At 41.2% G+C, this 27,689-nt stretch overlaps 1 protein-coding gene across 8 annotated transcripts in view; it reads right to left on the bottom strand.

Moving 5' to 3' along the window:
* LOC127581347 (peripheral-type benzodiazepine receptor-associated protein 1) overlaps positions 1-27,689 on the bottom strand; it is a 220,730-nt gene that overhangs the window by 85,712 nt on the left and 107,329 nt on the right. For all 8 annotated transcript variants that reach the window (XM_052035676.1, XM_052035671.1, XM_052035679.1 and 5 more), the window contains exons 2-5: positions 27,337-27,444; positions 26,756-26,884; positions 17,637-17,813; positions 9,308-9,442 (exon numbers count right to left, since the gene is read on the bottom strand). In XM_052035676.1, coding sequence (XP_051891636.1) covers positions 9,308-9,442; positions 17,637-17,813; positions 26,756-26,884; positions 27,337-27,444 — 549 coding nt within the window. The remainder of the gene's footprint in view (positions 1-9,307; positions 9,443-17,636; positions 17,814-26,755; positions 26,885-27,336; positions 27,445-27,689) is intronic.

Genomic DNA, 27,689 nt, shown 5'->3' with positions numbered 1-27,689 from the left:
TTACTGATGAGGAACAAAAACATGAGATAGAATTTGAATGAATGCAAATTTTTTCAATATCTTTGCCAGTCGATTTATATTTTTTTTTATGCGAAAGCCAGAATGGCATAGTACTGAAAGCATGGTTGAGCCATGGGTCTATATTTTCTATATGACTTCTCTGCTTTTCAATTCTATTCCTCCAAAAAGGAATGCTAATGCTTTGCTTGCAATTTAAGTACCATTTTAACTTTTATTGATGCTTTTAATAATCAGTGTATCTGTACTGTTTGTTCCTGCAGGAAGCATTACCACACGCCTTTCCAGAATGAAATTTATTTGCCAATTATATACGCACTCTTTAAGTTTATTACTGTCAGCTTGTACTTTGTGGCAAGTTTTCTTCAGGATTATCCACACCCATAGTTTGGTGTACAGAAGCACAAACCAAAATTGATACTGAACAGAATACGTCAGCAGGACAGTCACGTGAAATTAGAGGATAAGATAATCAATTCAAACTTCTTCCACTGTTTATGTTACAGAAAGGTTCTAATCTCTACCTGCTAAAATCATCTTTGCTTTACTGGTGCTGATACCAAAAAGGTTTAGTTACAATATGTTTATCTAGAATTGCTATGCCAACTTGTTTCTCATTTCCAATAATAGGTACAGAACCTTGTTTACTTAGAATCCATCTGCTTCATAAAATATTAATGCAGGTATTAATTTTAGATAGTGAGTTCGTATCAGAGTATTTAGCTGAGCTCAGAGCTGCACAATGCTTGGCCGCTGCATACCAGGTAGATCAACTAGAAACCTGGGATACAGAGCAAGGAGCGAGAAGTTAATTAACCCAGTACATAGGTACAATTTTGAGATTAACATTAAACTAAAAGTGCAGTGAGTTTCTCAGGCGGATCTGTAAGACGAATGAAGAACAGGACACTGCATCACAATTTTCTGAAATAGCACGAAACATAATGTCATTTTTATCAAATAGTATGTTGGTTATTATAAACGCTAAGAACCCTGTAATACTTCCACACTTTCCATATGATGAATTTTGAGATTAGTTATCAACCTTCAATGGACTTAATAAATTGGTCCCATTATATGTCTGAATCTGGTTGTCAGGCAGAAACTGCTCTCAGTGGAAACCTGATCCTGGGTCAGGTACATAACCTACTCAGTGAATGCCTGGCCCAGACCTCAGACATAAGATGCTCCCAATGGATAACCAAACTTCAGACATACGAGGCTCCAAATGAATAACCAACCTTCAGACATAAGATGCTCCCAACAATAATTAACATTAGCTCAGATTCACACTTCTCCAAACAACAGATAATGCAGGGGCTAAGACAAAAAAAAATCCTCTTCTAAAGCTACCTGTCTTTACAGAAAGTTAGAATAATTCAAAATAAGGAGTATGAAATAAATGAGCCAAAAATTTATTTCCAGAATACCACTCTCTTTCATCATTATTTCATGCTGAGGCCTACGGTTCTTGCCTTCTTACACCAACAACACTAAAACCTTACACTCAAATTTCTAGCTATACTCAATTGCCAGAGGTAAGAGCAACACTGTGAAGCAAAACCAGAACACATTTAATCAAATAAACAGTAAACCTCTATATAACACTGTCCCTGGGAGACGTGCATACAGAGTGTATTACAGTTATAATGCAGCACGGTCATAGCCTGTTTTATGTGAACTCTTTATGGGAGTCATAAATGTAAGAGCAAGTAATGCAATCAATCAGAAACATATTAAATATTAAAATGCTCCAGTTCTGTAATGGAGAGGCAGCAAGCCAGAAGTTAAGCATATTCTCAGCAAGCTCTTGGGGAAACACCAGAATAAAATCATTTTGTAGTTTTAATACCATTGAAAAGAAAACCTTGAACATTACCTTCTTTTTCTTAGTGATTCAAGCTGAATGAACGTAGAGCCTATGCTGACGATGCTGTACCCAACCAGGCAAAGCCCCTGCTGCTACCAAGCAACAGCCAAAGGATTTATAGGACAGTCTCACTGTCACAGATGGAGAGTGAGGCACCATCTAAGCATTCAACAGGAAAATCCAGCCCATTAACTTCCTTCAGAAGGAATGAGGATCATATTTAATATTATAGTTTAAGGCAGAAAGGCAGATACGAGATCAGCAAGTGATGTAGATACTGGAGCAGTCGTCGATAGATTGTTCCAAACCTCCCCTTTCCTTTTCGCACATCATGGTAGTGCCTAAATCCATATAACTGTCTTATCAGGTATCATCACTGCTTCCAGCTCTGCTGCAACCTCTCCTGCATTTGCTGATTGGGAGGGGGAGAATGTGCAAAGCAGAAATTCTCCTAAATGATCAGTTCAAAGTAGTGTTTTAATAAAAATGGTGAATTGTAGAGGAGTGCTCAACGCACTAAAATACCTTAAAATCCATTTCCAGTTATATAATACTTCTCGTGCATACAAAAAGTCCAAGGCACTTCACGAGTGTAATCAGACAAAAAAAATGGATACTGGGCAAAAGCAAGAAGTTAGTCAAAGATTCATCAAACGCTGAGTCACAGAAGTAGGTTTTAAGGATGGTCTTCACTGAATACAGCAGACTGGAGTGGAGGAGAGTTCAGGAAGGAAATCCAGTGGGGCAGTCTCACTGTCACAGATGGAGAGTGAGGCACCAGGGTTGGAACCACTGCAGCAAATGGTGCAGCAGAGTACTGAGTCAGAGTTCTAGCAGTGGCAGGGGGAGTGGTACGACTGTAAAAGAATAGAGAAAGTGTGTCAGGGTGATGTGTTAGGTTGTAGTTAATTGAGATTGGAGTCAGTGTTTAATTTTAGATAGTTGATTGGAGCCTGAGTCGTACTGTAGGTAATTTACAGACGTCTGTCAGACCGGAAGTAGGAATTGGGCTCAATATTGGATTGTGATAGCAGAATGGAAGCAGAATTGGGATGCAAGTGGAAAACAAGGGCCTGAATTAGACTGCAGCTACAGTAACTCAACACAGAACAACATCTATTTTTAAGGTGGTCTCAAAATAGGTATTAATGGTAGATTAGCACTAGTTGCAGATGCTAGACTAACAGTGTTCACTAAGGCTTTGGTAATTCTGTATCACTTTCAACTAACAGTTCAAACCCTGCAGCTTGCTCAGCTATAAGATCGCCTGAGTAGTGGCAGGAGGAGGAAAATAAAGTGCAATAAGTATGTTCCTTAATCTGCAGGCCTCTTAGTGCTTGCAAGACTATGTTCCCCTAGGAGGTACCACTTGGTTAAAACTCCCCTGCAATGTCCAGTAGAAGCCAAAAGAACAATATCACATGCATCCCTGATGGAGATGATGTTGTTATTCCTGAAACTCAGCGGACAGGTTTCCCAAGTGTTGTGGCCACAGCCATTTACAATCAATATTAATGACTTTGGTGTTGAGATCTGAGTGCAATGTAAACAAATTTGTTCTTTGTACAAAGCTAGCAAAGAAAGCAAACTATGAGAATGCAAATAGTCTCTATGGGAATATAGACAGGATAGATGAATGGGTAAGAATGTGGCAGATGGAGTGTGAGGTTGGTAAATGTGAGGTTGTAGAAAAAAACAAAAATATTGAGCATTTTCTGAATGGTGAGAAATTAGTAACTATTAATGTTCAGAGGATGAAACACAGAAAGTTAACAGACAAATGCAGCAAGCAATTAGAAAACCAAATGGTATGTTTGCCTATATTGTAAAAGGGTTGGAGCACATCTTACCCTATCTTTTACTTGCAACAAAACAGGAGACTATTTGGCCAATCAGATCTATGCCAGCTCTCGGAGAGCAATCCCATTAGGCCCATTCACCTTCCACTTATTTCCCTGTACCCCTGCAACTGACTGCCTTTCACACATGCTTATCAACTCCCCTTTGGTTCTTTTTGCCACTTACATTAGCCAACTAACCTACCTGCACATCTTTGGGAAGTGGGAGAAAAGCAGAGTTCCTGGAGGAAACCCACACAGTCACAGAGAGAATCTGCAAACTCCACACAGAAGTGCCTTAGGTCAGAATCAAACCAGGTCCCTGGAGTTGTGATGCAACAGCACTAATTGCTGCATCACCATATCACCCCTGATGTGAGTAAGGAAAAATTGAACAGCAGAACAGGAGTTTGTTGACAATATACTTGGAGTAATGTGTACAATTTTGGCCTTCATACTTCAGGAAGAATATACTTGGTCCAAGGATGATGGGATTGCCCTTTGAAAAGAAATTATTTTGGCTGTGCCCATATATACTGACATATGAGAGCTGAGCTCATTGAAATATAAGAATCAAGAGCTTATAGTGGTTAGTCTTATCATAAGATAGGTTAGGACTCTCATTTGTCTACATTCAGATCTCCATTCCCTCCATGGAGCACAGCTTTCTAGTGGAATCTCCTAGGCTTTATGTTAACAGACGACACCTGCTACTGCGATCCAGCCATCAGACCCAGGTTTAATTACATATGCCCCATATTCAGTTACAGGACTGAAGCTTAGCTGAGCCACAGACAGTCAGTGACAATGCCAGAGTATAAAAAGGCCATGACTATTGTTGAACACTTCTGGTAGTTTTGAGGGCTCATTTTCTTTCTACAATATTGATTCTTTTGTTGGTGCTATACCTCACCTTCATCAGTTGGAGAGACTTTGATGTACACTAGTCCATCTGTCCTTTTTTATGCATGATTTTATTACACCAAAGAAAAAGAACAGTAAGAGACTTTGTGTGAACAACTGATTGCATCCTTGTTCTGAGAACAGGTTAGCTAATCAGTCATACAAAAGAGTGACTTGGAGCTGTTTCTCTCGAATTAGCTGCTGTGCCTTGGTGTAGGGCCTCACTGGGTGGTCATCATCGGGGAAGAAATATCCTTTTATAAATAAAAAGTTCTTTTGGTTGTCAACTGCTGTGAATCTTTGGAATTCTTCTCAGGCTCAGATGTTGTGTGCATTCAAGGTTGAGATTGAAAGATCCTTGGACTCCAAGGGAATCAATGGATATGACGTTCAGGCAGGAAGGTAGTCAAGGAAGAGTCCTAAACATGATCTTACCAGATACTAGAGCAGATTCTAGAAGCATTATGGCCTACTCCTGCTCCTATACAATGGACTAAATTGAATGCCTGGGCCCACAACCCAACTGCAGTACTTGAGGTTTCTCCATGCCCATAGTTACCAGCTCCAGTGCCAAGAGGTTACCCAGCTAGCCCAATACGTACAGGACTACAGCAGCATAGGGGCATCTTCAACAGCACACTGACAAAGTCCTATTCCTGTGATATCCCCCACACTATGAAAGCCTGTAAAACCTGTCTTCAGTCTTGTTGGCTTTAAAGCTGTGGTCATTTTCAGTGCTTCAGCTATTCTAATAAGCATTATAAACCATTTCAAAACAATGAATTAGCCAAATCACCAAAAATACATGTACACATGTAACATACATTAAAGTAAACTGAAATTATTTTTAGAAAGGAATTTAGCTTGGATATCTGTAACTCTACGATCTCCATTTTAGTCAATAGTCTGAGCTGGATCTGAGGGGGAATTCTCCAACATAAAACCTAACAAGTTGAAACTCTATCATTGAACTCCATGTGGAGTCCAAAGACAAAAATGAACTGGATTCTGACTCCAGGTAGTCCAGGACTTCTATGTGTGACAATGTATGTGCAGAAATCCATGGTGTGATTCCATTTAAGCAGGTAAATACTAGTGGCTTGTTTGGAACCACTTGCATTTACCAGCAAGATTTGGGACCTTATGTTCTTATTTCCAGCAATATGGAATCAAATCAGAAAATGCTAGAAATATTCAAAAAGCTCAAGCAGTATCCATAGAGAACGAAAACCTGAGTAAAGTTGCATTTCATTGGAACTGGCTGAAGGAAGATCAGATGGTTTTTCTTGAGCATACGTTGGGCTTCATTGGAACTGTTTACAAAGAGGACAAAGTGGGAAGCAGGATGTTGAATTAAAGTTACAGGCAACTAGAACTTCAGAGTTACCTTTACAAACTGAACAGAAATGTTCTGCAAAATAATCACCCTATTTGATTTGGTTTATTCAAAGTAGAGTAGACCATATTATGAGCACAGAATACAGTACATCAAATTTGAAATAAGTATAGGCGAGTCGCCGCTTCTCCTGTGAGGCGTGTTTGGTTCTCCTGGATGCTGGGATGGGAAGACATAAAAGGGCAAGTGGTTTATCTCCTACAGTTGCATGGGAAGGTGTCTGAAGAAAGGAAGTGGGCGTTGGTGGAGATGGAGGAATGAACCTGGAAGCTTTGAAGGGAATGACCCCTTCAGATTGTGGAAAAGGAAGAGAGGAGATAGTGTGCATGGTGGTGGTATCATTTGAAGGTGACAGAAATTACAGAGGATGGTCTGTGGAACATGGAAGCTGGTGGGGTTGAAGGTGAGGACAAGGGAACCATGTCCTTGCTCTGGGTGGGAGAAGTGGGAATGGGAGCAGAAGTGCAGGAAATAGAACAGATGCAACTGAAAACCCCATCAACTACAATGTAATGGAAGCTACAGTTAAGCAAAGAAAAGGAAGATGTCTTAAAGGCACTGGTGTGGGAGGTGTCATTGTCAGAACAGTTAATATGGAGCCAGAGAAACTGGGAGCATGGAATGTAGTCCTTGCATGAAGCAGGATGGGAGTAGGTGTATTCAAGGAAGTTCTGCCAGTCTGTGGGCTTGTAATGGATATTGGGCATTAACCTATCATCTGAGATGGAGGTACAGAAGTCAAGAAAGAAAAGGGAAGGGTTCAGGGGTGGAGCTCAGTCATGCTGAACCAAGGGAATAGATACACTTCATATCTGGCCATTCAGCTTTACCTCCAGGGCTGGCATATCTTGAACAACCCCAATCATTTGTATGGGATTGCTATCCTAGATGGAACAGCTGTTAAGCAGAACATTTCCTTTCTCTTTATTTTAATTGATGTTATTAATTCATTTATGCCAGTTTAATGTTTAGTTGTATTTACTTCTATAAAGAAAGTTTTAAAAGTAATTTTGATTTCTTTTGTGTCAAGTCTATTTCAACTGCTTTCAAATGTCTCATAATCAGAGATGTTTAGAAACAGTTGGAGAGGCCCTGGACAGTAAGGGCATGAGATCAGGGCATTCCAGAGGTGGAGCCCCAAGATCCACTGCCCCAAGTCCCCATCATTGCTTGTGGACAGCTCTACTTTGCAGGAAACCCATGGCAGTGAGGCCTCCGGCTTAACTGGACTCATGGAGCCTTGGGTTAGTGCTGATGTGGAGATTGAAGGTAGTGCACCAGGGGAGGGTCTGCAATCGTAAGGCATGGGCTGGGGTGAGCCCAATAAAACCATAATACCATATTGCTACAACTGTGTGTGTAACCTGTTGCTTAAGATAACAAGATGAATCAGGGAAAGAAAGCAGTGCCAAACCACAAGATGGATTCCAGTTGATCAAGTCTCACCACCACTTTCATAAGTGAGACTAGAGATGAGTAATAAATGCTGGTTATGCAGTCAAAATTCACATGCTGCAAATGAAAATATAAAGCTTATCTGTGTTCATGTGATAAGGAGAGCTTCCCCCAAGGTATAAAGGGATCTTGTAGTCATTAACTGTACCCTCAACTGAGGTATAGGGACATAGAGTCATAGAATCACAGAACTATACAGCACTGAAACAGGCCCTTCGGCCCAACTCATCAAGGCCGACCAAGATGTCTACCTGAGCTAGTCCCATTTGCCTGCATTTGGCCCATATCCCTCTAAACCTTTCCTGTCCATGTGCCTATCTAAGTATCTTATACACGTTGTAATGGTACCCGCCTCCACAGCTTCCTCTGCCAGCTCATTCCACATACCCACCACCCTCTGTGTGAAAAAGTTGCCCTCTCACCTTAACCCTATGCCCTCTAGTTTTAGATTCCCCTACCCTGGGAAGAAGACTGTGACCATTCACCTTATCTATGCCCCTCCTGATTTTATAAGGGCACCCTCAACCTCCTACACTCCAGGGAAAAAAGTCACAAACTATACAGCCTTTCCTTAAAATTCAAGTCATAAATCCCAGCAATATCCTTGTGAATCTTTTCTGCACCCTTTCCAGATTAATGACATCCTTCCTATAGCCGGGCAGACAGAACCGCATACAATACTCCAAGAGTGGTCTTACCAATGACTTGCACAGTTATAAAATGACGTCCCATCTCCTGTACTCAATCCCCAGATCAATAAAGGCAAGTGTACCAGACACCTCCTTCAGCACCCTGTCTACCTGTGTCTACACTTTCAGAGGACTATGCACCTGTATCTCTAGGTCTCTGTTCAACAACACTCTCCAGGGCCCATTCATTTACTGTGCAAGTCCTGCCCTAGTTTAACTTAGCAAAGTGCAACATCTCGCTTGTCCAGGTTAAATTCCATCTGCCGTTCCTTGGCTCAGTTCCCCAGTTGATCTAGATCCAGTTGTAATCTTAGATAAACTTCCTCACTGTCCACTGTACCACCAATTTTGCTGTCATCTGCAAACTTACCAAGCACGCCAACTACAGCTATAGATATGTTTGATCTTACACCTCTAAACATAAATTACCTGCACTAGATCTGGTGGACATGTGAAGCCCTCTCTAAATCATTGTCCTATGCTGTAATAATTTTTTATATAAGGCATTGACAATGTTAGCACTCTGACAATCATCACAAGTTCCTGCTAAAGACCTTCTGATCTTATTTGGTACAAATCCAAGTGAAGTCTGCCTTACTTGCTTTAAATGTTCGATAGGAGCAAATGCACATTCAAAGCTTACATGACATGATAGTGGATCTCAATAAGAGACAATGGCTATATTCAACACTCTTAACACTTCACCAGATTTTGGTCAATACCCATAGTATCCACTCGGAACTCTCTGGCACCAGGTGTTCACAATTCTCTTTTAATCCTGCAAATTGAGTCTCCTGTTCTATCTTGTTTCACAGATTCTGAAACAAGAAACAATAGCTCTCTATTGCACTGTTTTGGGTGGAGAGGCCGCTTTGGCTCACTGTGGAAGAGTGCACTCAATTGCTCCTGCTGCAGTTTATTCAGCCTCTCATGTCAATGATTTTGGGTGGGGAGGTGAAATGTACAATGGTGAGTGTGTGGGTAGAGGTAGAAGGGAGATGAAAAAGAAGGGAGAACAGTTTGTACAACATAGGAAAGAGAGTGAGTGAGATATTATGGCTGGATAACATAGGCCAAATTGGAATTAGGACCGATCCAAGAAAAAGTAAACATCTTGACGTATGTGCTCTTTACTCACAGTCCCCTGGCCCCTCAAATGAGAGGACCCTTGGAGAGACACGACAGCCAACTGTCTCTGCAGTCGCAATACTTCTTTTTGAGATTCTCTCAACACTCGCTCGAAGTCAGTCTGCTTTAACTGATCTGGAGCCTCCTGTGAAGACACAAGAATAGAATAGGTACTCAGATTTATTCTAGGAATTTAGACCTTGAAATAGGAACTCAGAAGATTAATAAATGTGAACACACATTTTTGGAACACATGTTGTTTATAAGATTTTTCCTTGGAAACGATCATTTACGAATGTATAGAGTATCCAAGTCAGTTATATTCAGTGGAAGACAGCTGGGGTTAGAGAAGTGTTAGTGTTTTTCAAAGTCTGTACTTACGACTCAGAACATTGACTCACACAAAAATAAAATCTTGCGGATAATGAAATTTTGAAATAAAAAAGGAAAATGCTGGAAATACTCAGCATGTCGGGCCACATCTGTGGAAAGGGGAATAGACTTAACACTTTAGGTCAATTTTTCCAGCACAATTGGAAGAGCTGGCGGAGTCAACATAAGTTGAGGATAAGGAGACAGAATGTCAGCTGCAGGCAAGGAAGAGAGAATGTGCAGAGTAGGGGAAAGCTGCAGCCACAAGAAACATAAAATGAGGAAATAGGAACAAGATGCAGGCACCACATAATAAAATAAGCAGGACATACAAGTAAGACACACACACAGTAGTAAACTGTTAATAGAGCAAAGAGTGTTTAGAATTAGTTTTTTTTATTACAACTTGCCTGAATGCAGAATACTTTGTAACAGGGAATAGTTAAGATATTTTAAAGAAAATTAGGAAGTGAAATGATCTTTAAACCCTTCTGGAAATTATTAACCATTATGACTGTCAGCATTGTACTCACTATCCCTCTGCATACTCTAGTATTGCCTCGGCTCCAATTTTACTGACACCAGTGTTGAGTAAAGTACATGAAATGTGATTTGTGGTAAGCTAGGAAGGTACAAGTTATTTTGCAGATGTAGTTCATGAAACTTTTCACCATTCAGGTTTACTTTGTCTCAACCTAGAGTAATAAATGTAGGAGTCAATTCCCTATAATTCATTTTTGAGATCTGGCGCAGCCGGCAAGAACAGCATTTAGTGCTCAACTTGAATTGCCATTGGGAAGATGGTGGTGAGCTGCCTTCTTCAACCATGGCTATTGTCCTAATGAGGGTACCCCCACAGTGCTGTTAAGTTGGGAGTTCCTGGGTTTAGATCCAACTATGATAAAGACTCGCATTTTATTTCTGAGTCAGGATGGTGTGCGACTGGGACAGAAACCTGCTATTGGTGGTGTTCCCGTGCACCTGCTGCCCTTATTCTTCTTGGTGGTAGAGGCCATGGGTTCATGCAGCCTGGGTGCGTAACTGCTGAGCATTTTGTAGCTAGTACACACTGCAGCCACTGTGCACTCCTGGTGGAAGCGATGTTTATGGTGGTGGACAGAACGCCAATCAAACAGGCTACTTTGTCCTCAATGGTGGTAAGCTTCTTGAGTTGTTGGGGGCGAAGGGGATGCACTCATCCAAGTGGAGAGTATTCCATCATGCTTTTGACTTAGATGGTGGAAAAACCTTAGTGTCGAGGCGAGTCACTTGCCACAGGATATCCAGCCTCTGACCTGTGCTTGCAGCCATGGTATTTATGTGACTGGTCCAGTTGAGTTTCTGGTCAAAGGTGATCCCCAGGATATCAATGGTGGGGGGGGGGGGGAGATCAGCAATCGTAATGTCATCAAATATCAAGGGGAGGGAGTTAGACCCCCCCCCTTTTTTTGTATGGTCATTTCCCCTGGCACTTTTGTGGAACAAATGTTATTTGCCACATCAGCATATGTCTGAGTGTGGGTTGGGGTCTTGCTCCATCCAGGCAAGGGCTGCTTCTAATAGTGAGGAGTTGGAAATGGAATTTAACATTATGCAAACATCAGCAAACATTCCCACTTCTGACCTTATGATGGAAGGTAACTTATTAATGAAGCAGCTTCACAGGGTGTTGTCATGAAGAATTCCTGCAGTGAGTTGCAGAGATATACAGCAGAGACCCTTCAGCCCACTACATTTATGCTGACCACCATGCCTATCTACACAAATCTCATTTGCTTGCATTAATTGCATATCCTGCTATGCTCTGCTCATTCCTGTCACAATGCCTCTTAAATGTTGTTACTGTTCCTGCCTCCACCACCTCCTCTGGCAGCTCATTCCAGATTCCAACTACCCTTTGTGTGAAAAATTACCCCTCAGATCCCCGTTAAACCTCCTCCCTCTCACCTTAAACCAATGCCCTCTAGTTTGAGACACCTCTACCAGGGAAAACACTTTGGCTATTTACCCTTTCTATGCCTTTCATATACCTCAATCATGTGACCCCGCAACCTCCTTTACTCCAGGGAAAACAGACCCAGCTATCCAAACTCCTTATAACTCAATCCCTTTAATCCAGGCAACATCCTTGTGAACCTTTTCTGTGCCCTTTTGTACGACTGTAACATGACTTCTCAACTCTTATACTCAGTGCTTCAGCAGATGATGGCAAGCATCCCATATGCCTTCTTCATCACCCTGTCTACTTATGTTGCCACTTTCAGGAAACTATAGACTTGCACCCCATGGTCTCTCTGTTCAACAACAATTCCTAGGGCCCTGTCATTCACTGTTTTTGTCCTGCCCTGATTTAAATTTCCAAAAGGCACCACTTCACAATTGTCCAGGTTAAAATCCATCTTCTATTCCCTTGCCACTTTCCCCATTTGATCAATATCTTGTCTTAACCTCAGGCAACCTTCTTCACTGTTCACTACACCACCAATTGTGGTGTCATCTACAAACTTACTAATCATGCCACCTACATTCTCATCCAAAACATTAATATACAGTACATGACAGAGGACCCAGCACCGATCCCGGCGGCACACCACTTGTCATAGGCCTCCAATCTGAAAAACAACCCTCCACTACCACCCTCTGCCTCCTATCACAAAGCCAATTTTGTATTCAATTGACTAGCTCACCGTGGATCCCATGCGTTCTAACCTTCCGGCCAGCCTACCATGTGGATCTTTGTCAAAGGCCTTGTTGAAATGCGTGTAGACAATGTCTACTGCCCTTCCCTCATCAATCCTCTTGGTCCCCTCTTCAAAAACAGTCAATCAAATTCACGAGATACAAGTTCCCATGCACAAAACCAAACTGACTACCCCTAATCAGTCTTTGCCTTTCCAAATGCAAATAAATCCTGTCTCCCAGAATCCATTCCAATAACTTTCCCACCACTGATGTAAGGCTCACTGGCCTGTAGTTCCCTGGCTTAACCCTGCTGTTGTTCTTAAATAAAGGCACACTATTTACTATTCTGGAAATAGCAAATAATTTGCTATTCTCCATTCTTCCGGTACCTCAGCTGCGGCTAACAAAGATACAAAAATCTCTGCCAGGGCCCTACTAATCGCCTCCCTTGCTTCCCATAACATCCCAGGATTCACCTGGTCAGGTCCCGGGGGCTTATTCACTTTCATGCCTTTCAAGATCTCCAAAACTGCCTCTTTCATAACGTTGATATGCTCTGGGATATCACTGTTCCCTCCCACGCCTTTCTCCACGGTAAGTAAAGACGAGAAGCATTCATTTTAGATCTTGCCCATTTGCCGATGTCTCCACACATAGATTACCACACTGATTCTTAAGGGGATCTACTCTCTCTCTAGCTATCCTTTTTACTATACTAGCCGAATCTCTTAGGCTTTTCCTTTACCATATATTTCAGAGATACCTCTATGCTCTTCTAATTTTCTTCTTAGGTGTACTCCAACATCCCTTACACTCCTCAAGGTCCCAGCTGCTATTACCTGAAATATGCCTTTTTCTAACTAGACTCTCAACATTCTTTGTCAACAAAAGTTACTAAATCTTGCCAGACTTACCCTTCACTCTAACAGGAACATGCTAGCCCTGAACTCTTCCTAGCTCACTTTTAAAAGCCTTTTTAAACTTTTAAAAAACTTCTAAAATGTCCTTTTACCTGCTAACAGCTTCTCCCAATCATCTTTGCAAGTTCCTGTCTGATGTCATCGAAATTAGCCTTCCACCAATTGAGGACTTTAACTTGAGGACTAGTCCTATCAGCTGCCAAAACCATCTTGAAACTAATGAAATTATGGTCATTGGTCCCAATATGATCCCCGACTGACACATCAACCACTTGCCCAGCCTCATTTCCCAACAGGAGGTTGAGTATAGCCCCTTCTTTACAGGGTCATCTACATATTGCTTCAGAAAACTATCCTGGACACACTTAACAAATATTGTCCCCTCTGATCCCTTAGCACTATGGCAGTTTCAGTCAACATTAGAGAAGTTAAAATTACCTACTATTACAACCCTATTATTCTTACACTTATCTGATTTCCCTACTTATAAACTCCTCTACTTCCTGCCGACAATTGGGGGGGGGGGGGGGGGGGGGCCGACAGTATAATTCCAAAGTGATCACCACTACTTTTTTCCTAGTTCTACCCATATAACCTCGTTGGAGTTCCCCCGGGATATCCTAAGTACTTTCGTGATGTTCTCTCTTATCATTGTGCAACTCCCGCTCCTCTCTTACCTCCACTTTTGACATGTCAGAAGCATTGGTACTCTGGAACACTGAGCTCCAGTCTTATCCATCCCTCAACTATGTTTCCATAATAACTATAACATTGCAATCACATGTGCCGATCCATGCTCTTGAGTCAACTGTACTGCCTGTGAGGTTTCTTGCATCAAAGTAAATGCAGTTTAGGTTATCAGCCCTTCCTTGCTCCCTGTCCTGCTCCTGCCCGGCATGCCTTCTGGACTTGCTAGCTCTAACCTCTATATTTGCTTCAACTTTCTCATCTGATTCACTACCACATTGCGTCCCACTCTCCAGCCTGACTAGCTTAAACCTTCCTGAGTAGCACTAGCAAACCTCCCCGCTAGGATATTGGTCCCGCTTCAGTTCAGATGTAACCTTGCTCCCTTGCACAGGTCACCTCTACCTCACAAGAGATCTCAATGGTCCAAGTAGCTGAAGTTCTCGCATCTGCACCAACTCAGCCACACATTTGTCTGTCTTATCCCCCTATCCCCACCCTGACTAGCAAGTGGCACAGGGAGTAATCTTGAGATTACAATCCTGGAGGTTCTGCTTTTTAACCTTCTGCCTAACTTCTACAGTCACTTTTCAGGACATTATCTCTCTTCTTCACTCTGTCATTGGTATCAATATGGACCATGTTCTCTGGTTGCTTTCAGAATGTCCTGTACCCTCTCAGAGACATCCTTGACCATGGCACCAGGGAGGCAACACAACATGTGGAGTCTTGCTCGCAGCCACAGAAACGCCTTTCTGTGCCCCTGACTCTAAAGTCCCCTATCACTACCACTCGCCTAGACTTTGATCCCAGATGTACAACTGAGTTAGTTGTGGTATCATTGATCTGGCTGCTGCTGTTGCTTTCCTGAGAGTCCAACCCTCCAACAGTATCCAAAATGGTATACTTGTTAGAGAGGGAATAGCTACAGGGGACTCCTGCACTACCTGCCTTTCACCCTGCCAGTCACCCATCTCCCTGGCTTAACCGGCGATGTGGCCACCTCTGAAGTTCCTATCTGTCCCACTTTCTGCCTCCCCTCTGCTCCCCAACTGCCCCTCCAACCAATCCATGATGTCTGAGAGGAGCTGCAGCTGGCCACACTTCCTGCAAATGTCATTGTCAGGGACACTTGACCCTGATTTCCCAAATTTCACAGGAGGAGAATACCGTTCCACTGACCGCCATTTCTACCTCCGAAATTAGTGCTGGGCTAAAAGAAAGAAACAACCTTACCTTAACTTACAGTACCTTGACACTGCCGAGCCTCCTCAGGGCTGGGATGACCAACTTTCCACAACCACTACCTTCCTTTATGAGGGTATGACTATGACCCTTGGAATGTTTTGCATCTGATGCTCAGTTTTATCTTGATTCCGCACTCAGTCAAGTACTGCCTGAAGCCAAGGGCAGTCGCTCTCTTCTTACCTTTGGAATTCAGATCTTTGAACCAAGGCTGTGATAAGGTCAGGAACCAACTGGTCCCAGTGAAACCCAAACTGGACATCTGTGAGTAGATTATTAGTGGGTAACTGCCCTCCAATAGCAGTGTCAGTGACAGCCTCCATAACATTGCTGATGACAGAGAGTAGACAGACTGGACGGTAATTATCCAGATTGGATTTTCCCTGCTTTTCCATTAACAGGACAGCTAATAAATCCAATAAGGTATTCAGGAAAAACTGCTTGATCTACAGTGGTTTGAATGTGAAGCTAATTTTTGCAGTGGCCGAGGCAAATGGTATTTAAGGAGTAGTTCAATAGATACATGTGGGACAAAGGAATAGAAGGATATTCTGATTGTGTAAAATTAAGTGAGATAGGAGGAAGTGCTTATGGAACTCAAAACACTTTTCAACAAGTTCCAGGCAACTCTGCGCCCTTTGTGTGCCCTTCTGTAATAATGCCTCTGTCCAGCAGAGGGCAAGCCATAAACACTAATGATCAGGCAGTGGAAAACTTGCAAAGGAATGCTATTTGCACACGAGCCGCAGACGCTAGAATCTGGACCAAAAAACAAACTGCTGGAGGAAGTCAGCGGGTCAGGCAGCATCTGTGGAGGCAAAGGAATGGTCAACGTTTTGGGCCGAGACCCTGCATCAGGGTTGAGAATGTAGAAAGAAGAGATCCAGTATAAAGAGGTGAGAGAAAGGGATGAGACAGGGGCTGACAGGTGACAGCTGGAACCAGGTGAGGTGGGAGCCAGCGGGCAGATGGAGCCAGGTGGAGGAGAGGGAGAGGAGAGTTTTAAGACAGAGGCTGGTGGGTCACAGGTGGAAACAGCTAGAGAAAAAAAATTGGGCAGATGGAAGTAGGTAGGGGAGGGTAATGAATCTAGATAATGAGAAGGAAATCAATGGGAATGGTAAAGGTGGAGAAAGGGAGAATGTCTAAGTGGACCGGTGTAGGAGTGTGGGACACAAGGGATGTGGGTTGCCTGAAATTGGAAAATTCAACATTCATACCATTGGGTTGTAGGCTACCCAAGTGGAATACGAGGTGAGGTATTGTTCTTGGGTGGCCTACAAACCAATGGCATGAACACAGAATTTTCTGATTTCAGGTAACCCACACCCCCGTGTTCAGTTCCTACTCCCACCAGTCCACCCAGGGTTTCTCTCCCTTCATTCACCTTTTCCATTCCTCCCCCCTAATTACCTGGACTCATCATCCTCCCCACCATGTTCCATCTGACCATCACCCTCCCCACTAGGGTTTTTTCCCCCTCAGCCTACCCTTCCTATCCTCTCCCCCACCTGGTTCCATCTATCATGTACCAACCCCCATCTCTCCCCTCCCTCTCACCTCTTTGTACTGGCTGCCCTCCCGCTACACTCTCAGTGCTGATGCAGGGTCTCAGCCTGAAACACTGACCATGCTGCTTGACCAGATAGGTTCCTCCTGCAGTTTGATTGAAGAAAGGAATGATATGGCTGCTTCAAGAAGCCTAGAAAGCACAGGACAGTATAATCTAGTATACAATTCCAAAAAGAAGCTTTTAAAACTAACAAAACCTAAACAGGCCAGGCAACATCCATAGAGAAAAGGAGGCAGTCAACATTTCAGGTCAACCTTCCTCTGACCCGAAACTTTGACCGCCTGCTTTTCTCCACGGGTGCTGCCTGGCCTGCTGAGTTCCTCCAGCATCTTCGTGTTTTTCATCTAGATTCCAGCATCTGCAGTCCCTTGTTTCTCTAACAAGACCTAGTGAAATAGTAATTTTCCGTTATTTTTAAACTTGCATGATGTATCCCTGTGACTTCCTTCTGTGCACATAGTATTGGGACATTATTCCAATAGCCGTATTTTCTCTACATCAAATAGTAATTGAATGAGGTTAAAGTTTCAAGTAACTTTTACCTCAAATGGTTCAGGTCTCTACTGTCAGGTTAGAATGGTTTGAGGATTCACATACAGTCAATCTGCCTCAAATTGTCTTTCATTCATTACTGAATATCACCATTGTGTTTATTATACTTTTGAAGCAAATTTTCGAGGCATTTGTGAGCATGCTAGAAGTGCACTACATTCTTCTTCAGGACAAAATTCACATGCCTGAAATTTGTGGCCTGTTTATTTAAAAAAATACTGAAGATAATTTCATCTTCAACACAACTGAAGGACAAGAAATTATCACAAAAAAGTGGCATTCCAAGACTAAAACAATTTTTTTTTTACCTTTAATGGTCCCAGTTTTGCATGAAGGTCACGACATTCTTGCTTCAATTCTTCTATCTCCTTGTCTTTGGCAAGGATGACATCAGCATGTTCAGAGAGATCTTTGGCACGCTGTCTGGCAAAGGCTTTTTTATAGTGTTCCAAACTGGAGCCTTTAGCCAGGACAGGAGAGTTTACCTGCATGAAAAGATAAATGCTATAGTTAAGACACAAAAAAGCCAGGATTGGTTGCATAATGAGGATAGGTTGACATTAATTGATTTGCGTCCCAACTGTGCACAAATTTCATGATTAAATGCATTTATCAGCCCAACTTTAATTGAAATTTGGTTTGTGGGTGCACCTTGAACAACTATTACTTCCAGCAATTACCAGAAACAGCTGCATTCTGCAAACATAAATGTATACCTAGCCAACCAACAGGCTGACCAGACTGTTGTCTCCACCACTGCCCATTCTAACTGCTGTCCATCTCTCCTGCAGCTTTCTATTTCAATGACCAACAATCAGCTTTCTGACTTCTTAATCTTTGATGAATCATTGCCTTCTCTAATGATACATTGGGAAGATCAAAACCATAACACTTAGTTCATGATAACATTAATAATTTAACCACCCCTGAAGAATTATTTCATTCTGAACTAGACTGTTCACACCATCGGTGTCTTACTCAATCTCATATTCCCATCACTAAAACAAAATCAGCTGATTAACAACGATTGGAACCACCTCTCCTCATCCTCTTTGGTGTTGAAACTCCAACTATCACAGAGTCATTTCAAGACCCAATTATTCCAGCATTCTTTTGGACAGCCTTACACCTTCCATCTTTTACAAGTTTCAACTCATCCAGTATTCTGGTACCTGATTTTATACCACATGTCCAACAGCCATAACGGCAATATTCCATTGCCTACATTAGCTCCTAATTTACCAAATCCTCATGTTTAAAAAACTTTTTAAATCCTTCTACAATCTGGCTCCTTCCAATCTGTGTAACTTTTGACAGTGCCAGAAGCTCCCACCATCTGTTTTCCTCTGATTTCTTTGCTTGTGCAGCCCCACCTCACTGCCTTTAGAATCTTCTTTAAAACATTTTGCTCACTCCTTAATGTTTTGGTTCAGCATCCTTGTGTCTCTGTGCAACATTCATTTCTACAATGCAACTTACTACTAGTATTCTCAACTGGATCTTCAGCGGAATCTGGGAGAAATGACTCTGGGAGAATTGAGGCAGGCACGGCAGTGTAGCAGTTAGCGTGACACTATTACAGCGCCAGCAACCAGGGTTCAATTCCCGCCACTGTCTGTAAGGAGTTTGTACGTTCTCCCCATGTCTGCATGAGTTTCCTCCCACATTCCGGAGACGTACGGGTTGGGAAGTTGTGGGCATGCTATGTTGGTGCCGGAAGCGTGGTGACACTTGCGGGCTGCCCCCAGAACACTCTACGCAAAGATGCATTTCACTGTATGCTTCGGTGTACATGTGACTAATAAAGATATCTTATCTAAAAACCTGATACACACTAACATACAGGAATCTGGTATAATAAGACACCTGCTCCAGTAACTGCAGAGAATTAATATAAATGCAGCATAAAATATTTGGACTTTTAACACAGTAAGCCTCTATGACGCAAAGGGGCAGACTGTGTTCTATGTGCCAGAGTCAATGAGTAGTGATTAAATCCACATAAATATTAAAAGGTGCCTTCTCTGCAATACAATATATACATATTTTAAAGTACAGTCAAGTTCATTTAAATGTTCATGAGATCCAAGAATAAAATCCAAATCATTGCAAGGTCTTAAAATGCTAAACCAAGCATGATACTAGGAGGCAGCATTAATACGTCACAAAAATACACTGAGCCTGTTAAACACAGCTTATCTCTGACAAAATTATCTGCTGGCACTATTTGTCGTCACGCCAGCTCAGTCAGATTTATTTGCCTATTGATAAGGTAGGCACATCAAATTCCAACAGACTAAATTTTCAACTATCAGCTTGTAGGTAGCTTAAATTAATCAAGTCCTGTCTCCAAGTATGATTTATTTGTAAACTAGGTACACCATATCCTGACTATGGCGTTCTAGAGGGTCAACCCTTGAAGCTACAGATGTGGTCAAGGAAGACCTACTCTGAACAGGAAACACCTGGCCCTGGGAGACAAACTTATCCTCCTGGGTAATTTCAGTGCCAGGGTTGGAAATGAAGCAGTCCTCTGACAAGGTGAGGATGGCAAGAAGGGAGTAGGGATAGCCCACTTCAACAGTCCGCCTCCCAACTAAATAGTTGATTATAGACTGGTCATAACCAGCTCTCTGTTTTGTCAGAAGGACAAGAAGACCTCATGAAAACACATCCAATGCAAACACAGGCACCTGTTAGGTAGTGCCATTGTCTGACTAGAAGATCACAAGATCATCCATGCAATCATGGGTCTCAATGGCTGTTGGACTAACCATTGCCTAACCACATCATAGCTTCCATCGATCTGGCTCTAAATCAACAGTAGCAACATAAGTTTTGCTACAAGAAAATACATTTTGAAGGTCTCAAGGACCACGCAAAGATAGCTCTTCTGAGGCCGCGAGAACCTGACAATCTGCAACCAAGATAAGCTGTAGAGCATCTACTGTCTGGTTTACCCTGGTCAACCTTAGATAGTGCCTGTGAAGAGGATTTTGGCTTTGATACCAGTAAAAATCATGAAAAATAGGAGGGGGAATAGGCCAAACAGCCCTGTGCCTGCTCTAACATTATGGTTGATCTTCTATCTTGATATCATTCTACTGCTCTATCCTAATATACTGATTCCTTTAATATCCTAACTCAGGTAGTCAAAGGCTTTTCCATAGTCAAAAAATGCATTGTCTTTTAAAACCAGAATCAATAGATTTTAGGATCTCAAATTGGCTGCCCACAGAAATTGACCCCCATTTTATGGCTGCTACATGATGGCCATTCAAGCCACAATCTTAATTGATGGGCCTGTAAAGGACCAAATTTCCATGCAGACTATTGTCAAGCAGGACTGTGCCATCACCCTAACAATTTTCTCAGTCTTATTCATCAGATACTGCATTTCACTCACAACAATCTTTCTGCTGGAATGAAGTTAATCTACAGGAATGATGGGAATTGTTCAGCCTGCCACCACTGTGCAACACTGCCATGCAACAATAAAGATCCACAAATTTGCAAGGAGAATTGGACACATTCTAATACAGAAGCAGACAAAAATGGCATACAATACAGCAACATAACTGTTGGTACACTGTATGACAAACAGTACAGGCTTGATAGACTATCAATAACTGTTATCACAATTTTAGACTCTTACGTTTTTCTGCTTAAGATCCTCTACTGATATCTGTTGCTATGCATCCCAAATGAGTTAGTCTTGTTACTATTTGTAAAATAGATTGCAGGAATATCATTATTAAAAATTACTGAGGTCCTATCTTATTTATTATGCCTTTCTATAAAGTGTGTTGCAATGTGTGGTACTGACCTTGTGCAGGAGTGTGCATTACATGCTTCACTAGGGAAATAGAATGCACTGGTTGCTTTGAGGCAGGAGACAGTATTGTCTGTTCAGACTTGGATCAAAGCTTGATGTACTGATTTTCAACCATGAAGTCACAGGCAAGACTCAGCAGGTTTGCTAGAAATCAATCTGCTCCTCCAAAACAATTTACTCTTGCTTCCTGTCCTGTGGCTCTCTCTACTCAACATAGTATACACCTTTCATTCATTCATTAATGCTCCAGAAGGTGAAGGCTGGCCTTCCAATGAGCCAGGTGCCCTTCAATCTGCTGCTGCTTGGTTTCAAGTTCATTTAGCATGAAGCAGAATTGCCCTTTCAAAAACATAGTACTGAAGGGAAAACTGCAGTAAACTATCTGAGTCCTGAAGGACATAGCTGCCAGACTGTGTCTGCGGAAATAAGTGAGGGATCTAACAAGAGGGATAAGCCTACTTGATCTCATCCTCTGTCTACTGTAGCAATAGGAGTGAACATCACACAGTTCTTGTGGGGACAAAATCTGTCACCCTCTACCATATCATTCTGCCTGATTGAGAGCAAGTTCAACGAATTTCAATGATATCCTGGTCAAAACAGCAACCCCATACACCATTTTATATTTTTGTTTCCTCCACCATCAATGTCTTATTGTTCCAGTATTTGCCATCTACAAAATACACTGCATTTACTTGCCCAGACTACTTCAACAGCACCTCCCTAAGCTGCAACTCCCATCACCAAGGACAAGAGTAGTAGGCACAAAAGAACACCACCACCTGCAGGTTTCCCTCCAAGTCACACACCATCCCGACATGGAAATATAAAATAAACAGGAAGGACCAGCAATGCCTGTGTCCTGAAAAGTGAATTACTTTAAAACAAAATTAAAAGCTACATGCTACATATTGTGCATTTTGCTGAATTGTAATTTAGTTATCTGCTAAGCACTTCTGTGCCAATATTACATAAGCCTTGAGAATTTACTCCACTGAACACTGCTTAATGTGGATAATACTTAGCAAATTCATGATGAGTCTGAAATAGAGAACTCAAACCAATCACATTTCTGACCAACTATAAATGTTGATTACAAGCAGATTTGCCACCAATTAGAAATTTGTGTAATCTCTCACTGAGATCACTAATAATAGAAATTATGGAGATAAAATGCTGAGAAAGGAGAAAAATTGTTAGGGGGCTGTCCTGTCTAATTAAAATAACTGATTTTTTTTTGAGGGGGTAATGTAGGTTGACAAGGGCAGTGCATATTGATTCAGTCTACATGGATTTTAGCAAAGCTTTTGACAAGGTCCCACATGGCAGGCAGATCAAGAAAGTAAAGTTTTGTGGGGAGTTGCAACTTAAATCCAAAATTAACTTGGGGGAAGTGAAGTATGTTTTTGTGACTGTAAAGCTTACATTAGTGAAACAGTGAGGGTCCATAAAGGTCTGTACTCAGTCCCTTGCATTGTGTAATATATAAATGATTCAGACTCAAATGCATGTAACATATAAAAGTTTACAGATGATACAAAAATTAGTCATTTGGTTGACAGTGAGGAATCTGCAGGAATCTAGAAATGATCTGGTCAGTTAAGCAGAAAAACAGCAATAGAATTTAATCCACAGAAGTGAGGTAATGCATTTGAGGAGGTGAAACAAAATAAAGGAATATGTAATAAACTGGTGAAAACTGAATGGTGTGAAGAAACAAAGGCACCTTGGAGTGTAAGTGCAGAGATCCTTAAAGGGTAAATTCAGGTCATGAAGGCGATTAAAAAGGAATAAGGAATGCATTCCTTTATTTAGCCATGGCACAGACAATAAGACAGATAGGTTAAGCTACGATTGTGTGCAAGACTAGTTAGACCTGAGCATGAATACTGTTATACACTTCTGGGCACCAGTAAGGCTGTGAGGTTCCATGACGTTCTGCACTTGGTCCTTTGCTTTATGTAATATATAATTGATTCAGACTCAAACATGAAAGATGTGATTGCATTAGAGAGGGAGCAGAAATGTTATATAGAGATGTCAGGACCAGAAAATTATAGAAAGATTGATAAAACAAGAAGAAATCGAGATGTATAAAATTATATTGGGCGTATAGAGAATAAACAGGAGGAACATCAAGGCACCAAATAAATGCAAAAGCAAACTATGGATTCTGGAAATCTTAATAGCATTTGGCTTATTTGGACATGAACCAACTATTGTTATACTCAAATTCCTTCAGGATTTACATTTATAATTTCCTTGAAGGAATGGACCATTCAGAATAATAACAATGTTGTGCTCATTTAACATTTCATAATGGATTCACACTCTCCAATATTTTTATAACAAATTAAAGCAATCATTCAAAGAAAGAGAGCAATGCTCAATTATATTATTTTACTTCTGGGTCGTTCGCTGTTACACCTAATCCCATCTTCTTGCACCGTCCATACCCATGCAGGTCAAGGCTTTAGAAATACACATCCAAGTATATTATACGTGAGATGATTTTATTCTCCAAGCCAGACTCCAACATTATGTGTGCTCTTCCATGTGCAGATTACACACTGAGTAATAAATATTTTCGGCCCCTTTCCTGCTAATATTAGATAGATCCACTTTCAATGCTTATTTGGACAAATGTGAGAAAACACAGCACTCTACCTGGCAGTGAGACATCACATAGCCCCACCCATCTAACATCGTCACTGCTTGCATTCAGCATATAAATGTCACCAGGAAGTGAGTGTTTTAAGGTATCCTTTACACTGGAGGTTACTCACTCCTTCAACACTGAGTAACCTTTTCCATTTCCAAACAACAAATTTCCATTTCACAAAATCACCAGGATTTTGCAAATGAGGAAGAATCTTTAGACTATCTACGTTCATCCATCCTCTTTTCAGCATCTTTTTTCCTTCAGTAATTCCAAAGTTTTTGATCCACAAGTCCATTCCATGAGCTAATATTTCCCTGCAAAGATTAACTTACAGCTACTGGATCTCATTTTGCCTTTTATTAATTTAAGTTTACATTCCCCTGTTTTACTTTAACATTTTAATTTTGGGTAATTACATTGACAATTCCTGGAAGGAATGGACCAGTCAGAATTTTCATATATTGTGTTCATCTACCATTTCATCCTCATTTATATCTTTCATATTTCCTTGAAAGCTCACTCTTCAAGAAATACTGAATGAATTTCTTGTACAGTCTGTAGTTGTGGTTTTCTGACAATCTTGAAAGGTTATTGAAAGCTCTGACATTATCTTAGAGAATATCTTTAAGTGTCTAGACGAGCACTTGAATCGCCTAGGCAGAGAAGGCTACAGGCCAAGTGCTGGAAGATGGGATTAATACAGATGGTACCTATTGGTTGGTGTGGACATGGTGGGCAGAATGATCTATTTCCTTGCTGTATGACTCTATGAGAAGTCCTCTTGCAGGAATTGTAGCAGTTGTTTTTAGCATTTGATTTCTGTTTTACATTATGTTTACCATTTAAAGTCATGTATTTGGTTTATCTTTGCTGATCACGTTAAAAAAATTCTGCTGCCACAGCATGACATCTTTAAAGCTCTTCCTTTTTTATTCCACATTGCAGCAGTTCCCCTCAACAAAGTTGATTTGGTTCTGCCAACCAAAGCCTAATTTATACACAACCTTAGAAATTCATCAATAGTACTACGTAATAGCATCAGCAAGTTGTTCTCTGCCTCCAAATTTCAATCTACTGAAGTTTAAAAATGGTGATGAAGCTTCCCAGGGTGTCAAATAATTGCTGAGTTCAGTATATCATACATCATTTTACAAGTTGGTGGACATCAAAAAAGGAAGGGTGAAGAAATATCTGATACAGTATATAGCTTTTAGTCATAGACCACCACTTGTATTTCTCAAGTATCTTTCATACAGATCAAGATACCTTGCATGGAAAACATGTTGAAACAAGAATGAAGATATTAAAAGATTGGTCAAAAGATAGATTTTGAGATTGAGAATGAAAGAAGAATGAGCTGAAGAAGTTTAGAGAAGCAGCTACCAGTACGAGCTGTCAGCACTAAATAGATCATATATCTGACCTCTTCAATCACTGGATTGAGTGGTAACCTCTTCAATTGTGTGATGCACAGCAAAACCATTCATGTGAGCACAATCCTATTAAAATCAACCAGATGTGCTCAGCATACCCTATTCTTAAATTTAAGTTTGTTGCCCTGTTCCTGCTGAAGCAGCTGGTCTAGGTAAGTCATTCTGATTGAGTGACTTCAGGTAACTAGACTGAGAAATGATTGGAAGCATGAAATCATTGAACTGTACATAGTACTTGTGTTTAAGCACATCTGGTGAAGCTCTGACTTACAAAATGCAAACAAGCAGCAAAAACAAGAGCAAAATTAAATTAAATGCTGGTCAAGTACCATAGATCTGAAAGGTCTTTTCTCATTACTGGTGCTATGTTCCTGCTACTATTTCTAATTGTTAATTACTTTTTAGTGAAAACAATTTCTCAATTGTGATGCCATTAGAACAGAACCAGCTCTACAATCCTTCAATGTGGTACAGAGGCAATAAGGTTGATTTATTAAAGTACATTCTCCTTTGTTTCTTTCACTAAAGAACAAGGGAAAGCAACACAAGATTATAAAAAGACAGCTGTATATGACCTGCAGCATTCCACAGGGACCTGAGTTAAACATAATTAATTAATGAACAGAGAGACTTTGGGGTTCAAGCCCATAGTCCCCTTAAAATGTCAACACAAGTAAAAAGAGTGGTGAAAGCGGCACATGGCATGATTGCCTTCATAGGTTGGGGTACAGAATATAAAAGTTAGGATGTTATGTCGCAACTATACAAAACACTGTTTAGACCATACTTGCAATAGTTGTGTGCAGTTCTGCTCGCCACACAAGAGGAAGGATGTGGAGATTCACCAGGGTGTTACCTGAATTGGAGGACTTTAGGTATGGGGAGAGACTAGGTAGGCTGAGAGAAGGCAGCTGAGGGATGACCTGATAGAGGTATATAAAATTATAAAGGGCATAAGTTGGGTAGATAATCAGAATCTTTATCAAAAACAAGAGGGCATAGGTTTAAGGTGAGAGGAAGGAGTTTTAAAGGGGATTGAGGAGAACGTTTTTTTTTACACGGAGAATGGATGATACCTGGAACCTGCTGCTAGAGGAGGTGGTGCAGTCAGGTACAATCACTATGTCTAAGAGACATTTAGACGTGCACTTAAATATGCAAGGCATGGAAGGGTACAGACCTAATGTGGGCAAATGGGACTCTATGGTTGTATATAATTCTTGTATTTGCAATTAAGATCTTTCACTACTGGGATAACCCTACCTCCACCATGGAATTAAGAGAGAAAGCAGTGAAGTCCACGTGTGGAGAACTTTAAGTCCATGGGTTGGAGAAATGAAGTTTTAAAAGTTGATGTTGCTCTTAGGGTACAGCATGTTGCAGTACAAAATATCATAAAATATTTTAGTGGCAGCAAAAGAATACAATGGAAATAACTTTTGATTTTAGCATTACTGAGGAACTTTCACAAACTCATTCACTGCTACTGAGACTCACCACTCTGAGGTTCGCTTCTTGCAGCTTCCTGGCTCTCTCCTCCAAGCGCCGGGCAATATTTGCCAGTTCAGCATTCTTCCTTTTCAGTCTCTTTACTTTCTCTTCGGTCTCTGGACAGCTGCTTTTCCGCTGAACAACAAATCACATTTTAGGACAATTTCTCTCTATCCTGCTATCCTCCCCAGCCACAAGTACAAGTTATCCTACAGATCTCCTACAGCACCCTAGCCCTCATATAGCCAGTGGGAGGTCCTCCTAATGTTCTGGTCAGGTGAAAACGACAACATATTGAGCAATAATATTAATGGGATTGTCAGTTATAGGCTTAAGTACTGAGAATGAAGAGTAAGAGAGGTCAAGATAAGTAAAGATATAGCGATAGAGAAAATGGAAAGAACATAGATGAGGAGGGATGGGGGAAGTGAGAAACAAACACAGTGGGGAGAGAATGATCAAACAGCAGAAAGAAAGATGGAGTGACTAAGAAAGACAGAGAAGCGAAGATTTTGATTAGTCTCCAGAGATACAAAGACAAGGGATAACAATGGAGATTTCTGTGTAAGATAGTTGCTTGCCCTTACCAGTAAAGTGTTCTCCTCTCTAAGTGTTATGCATGTGCGTTCCAATTCTTTAACGGCTTTCAGCAATTCTGCGTTGCGTCTCATTAGTGATCCATAACTAGTGCCATTCTACAGAAAACAAAAACACAAAAGTTCATATAGTTCTGGAGAAAGTTTCCTAGAAGGCTAAACATGAACTGAATTTGGACGATCAAAACATGAACAGTGATAAAATTGTCATTTGGAACTAGAAATGCAAGTGGTTACGATTGGAAATTTTTGTAACTGGACAAAAGACAATCAATCACTTGCATTACATTTAGAAAAGCTTTGCTGCAATGACACCACTTACCTTATTCTCTAAAAATCAAAAA

The sequence above is a fragment of the Pristis pectinata genome, chromosome 21, assembly GCF_009764475.1.
Source record: "Pristis pectinata isolate sPriPec2 chromosome 21, sPriPec2.1.pri, whole genome shotgun sequence".
NCBI lineage: Eukaryota > Metazoa > Chordata > Chondrichthyes > Rhinopristiformes > Pristidae > Pristis > Pristis pectinata.
The sequence above is the reverse complement of the archived record's forward strand: the minus strand, read 5'-3'. Positions and strand labels throughout refer to the sequence as shown.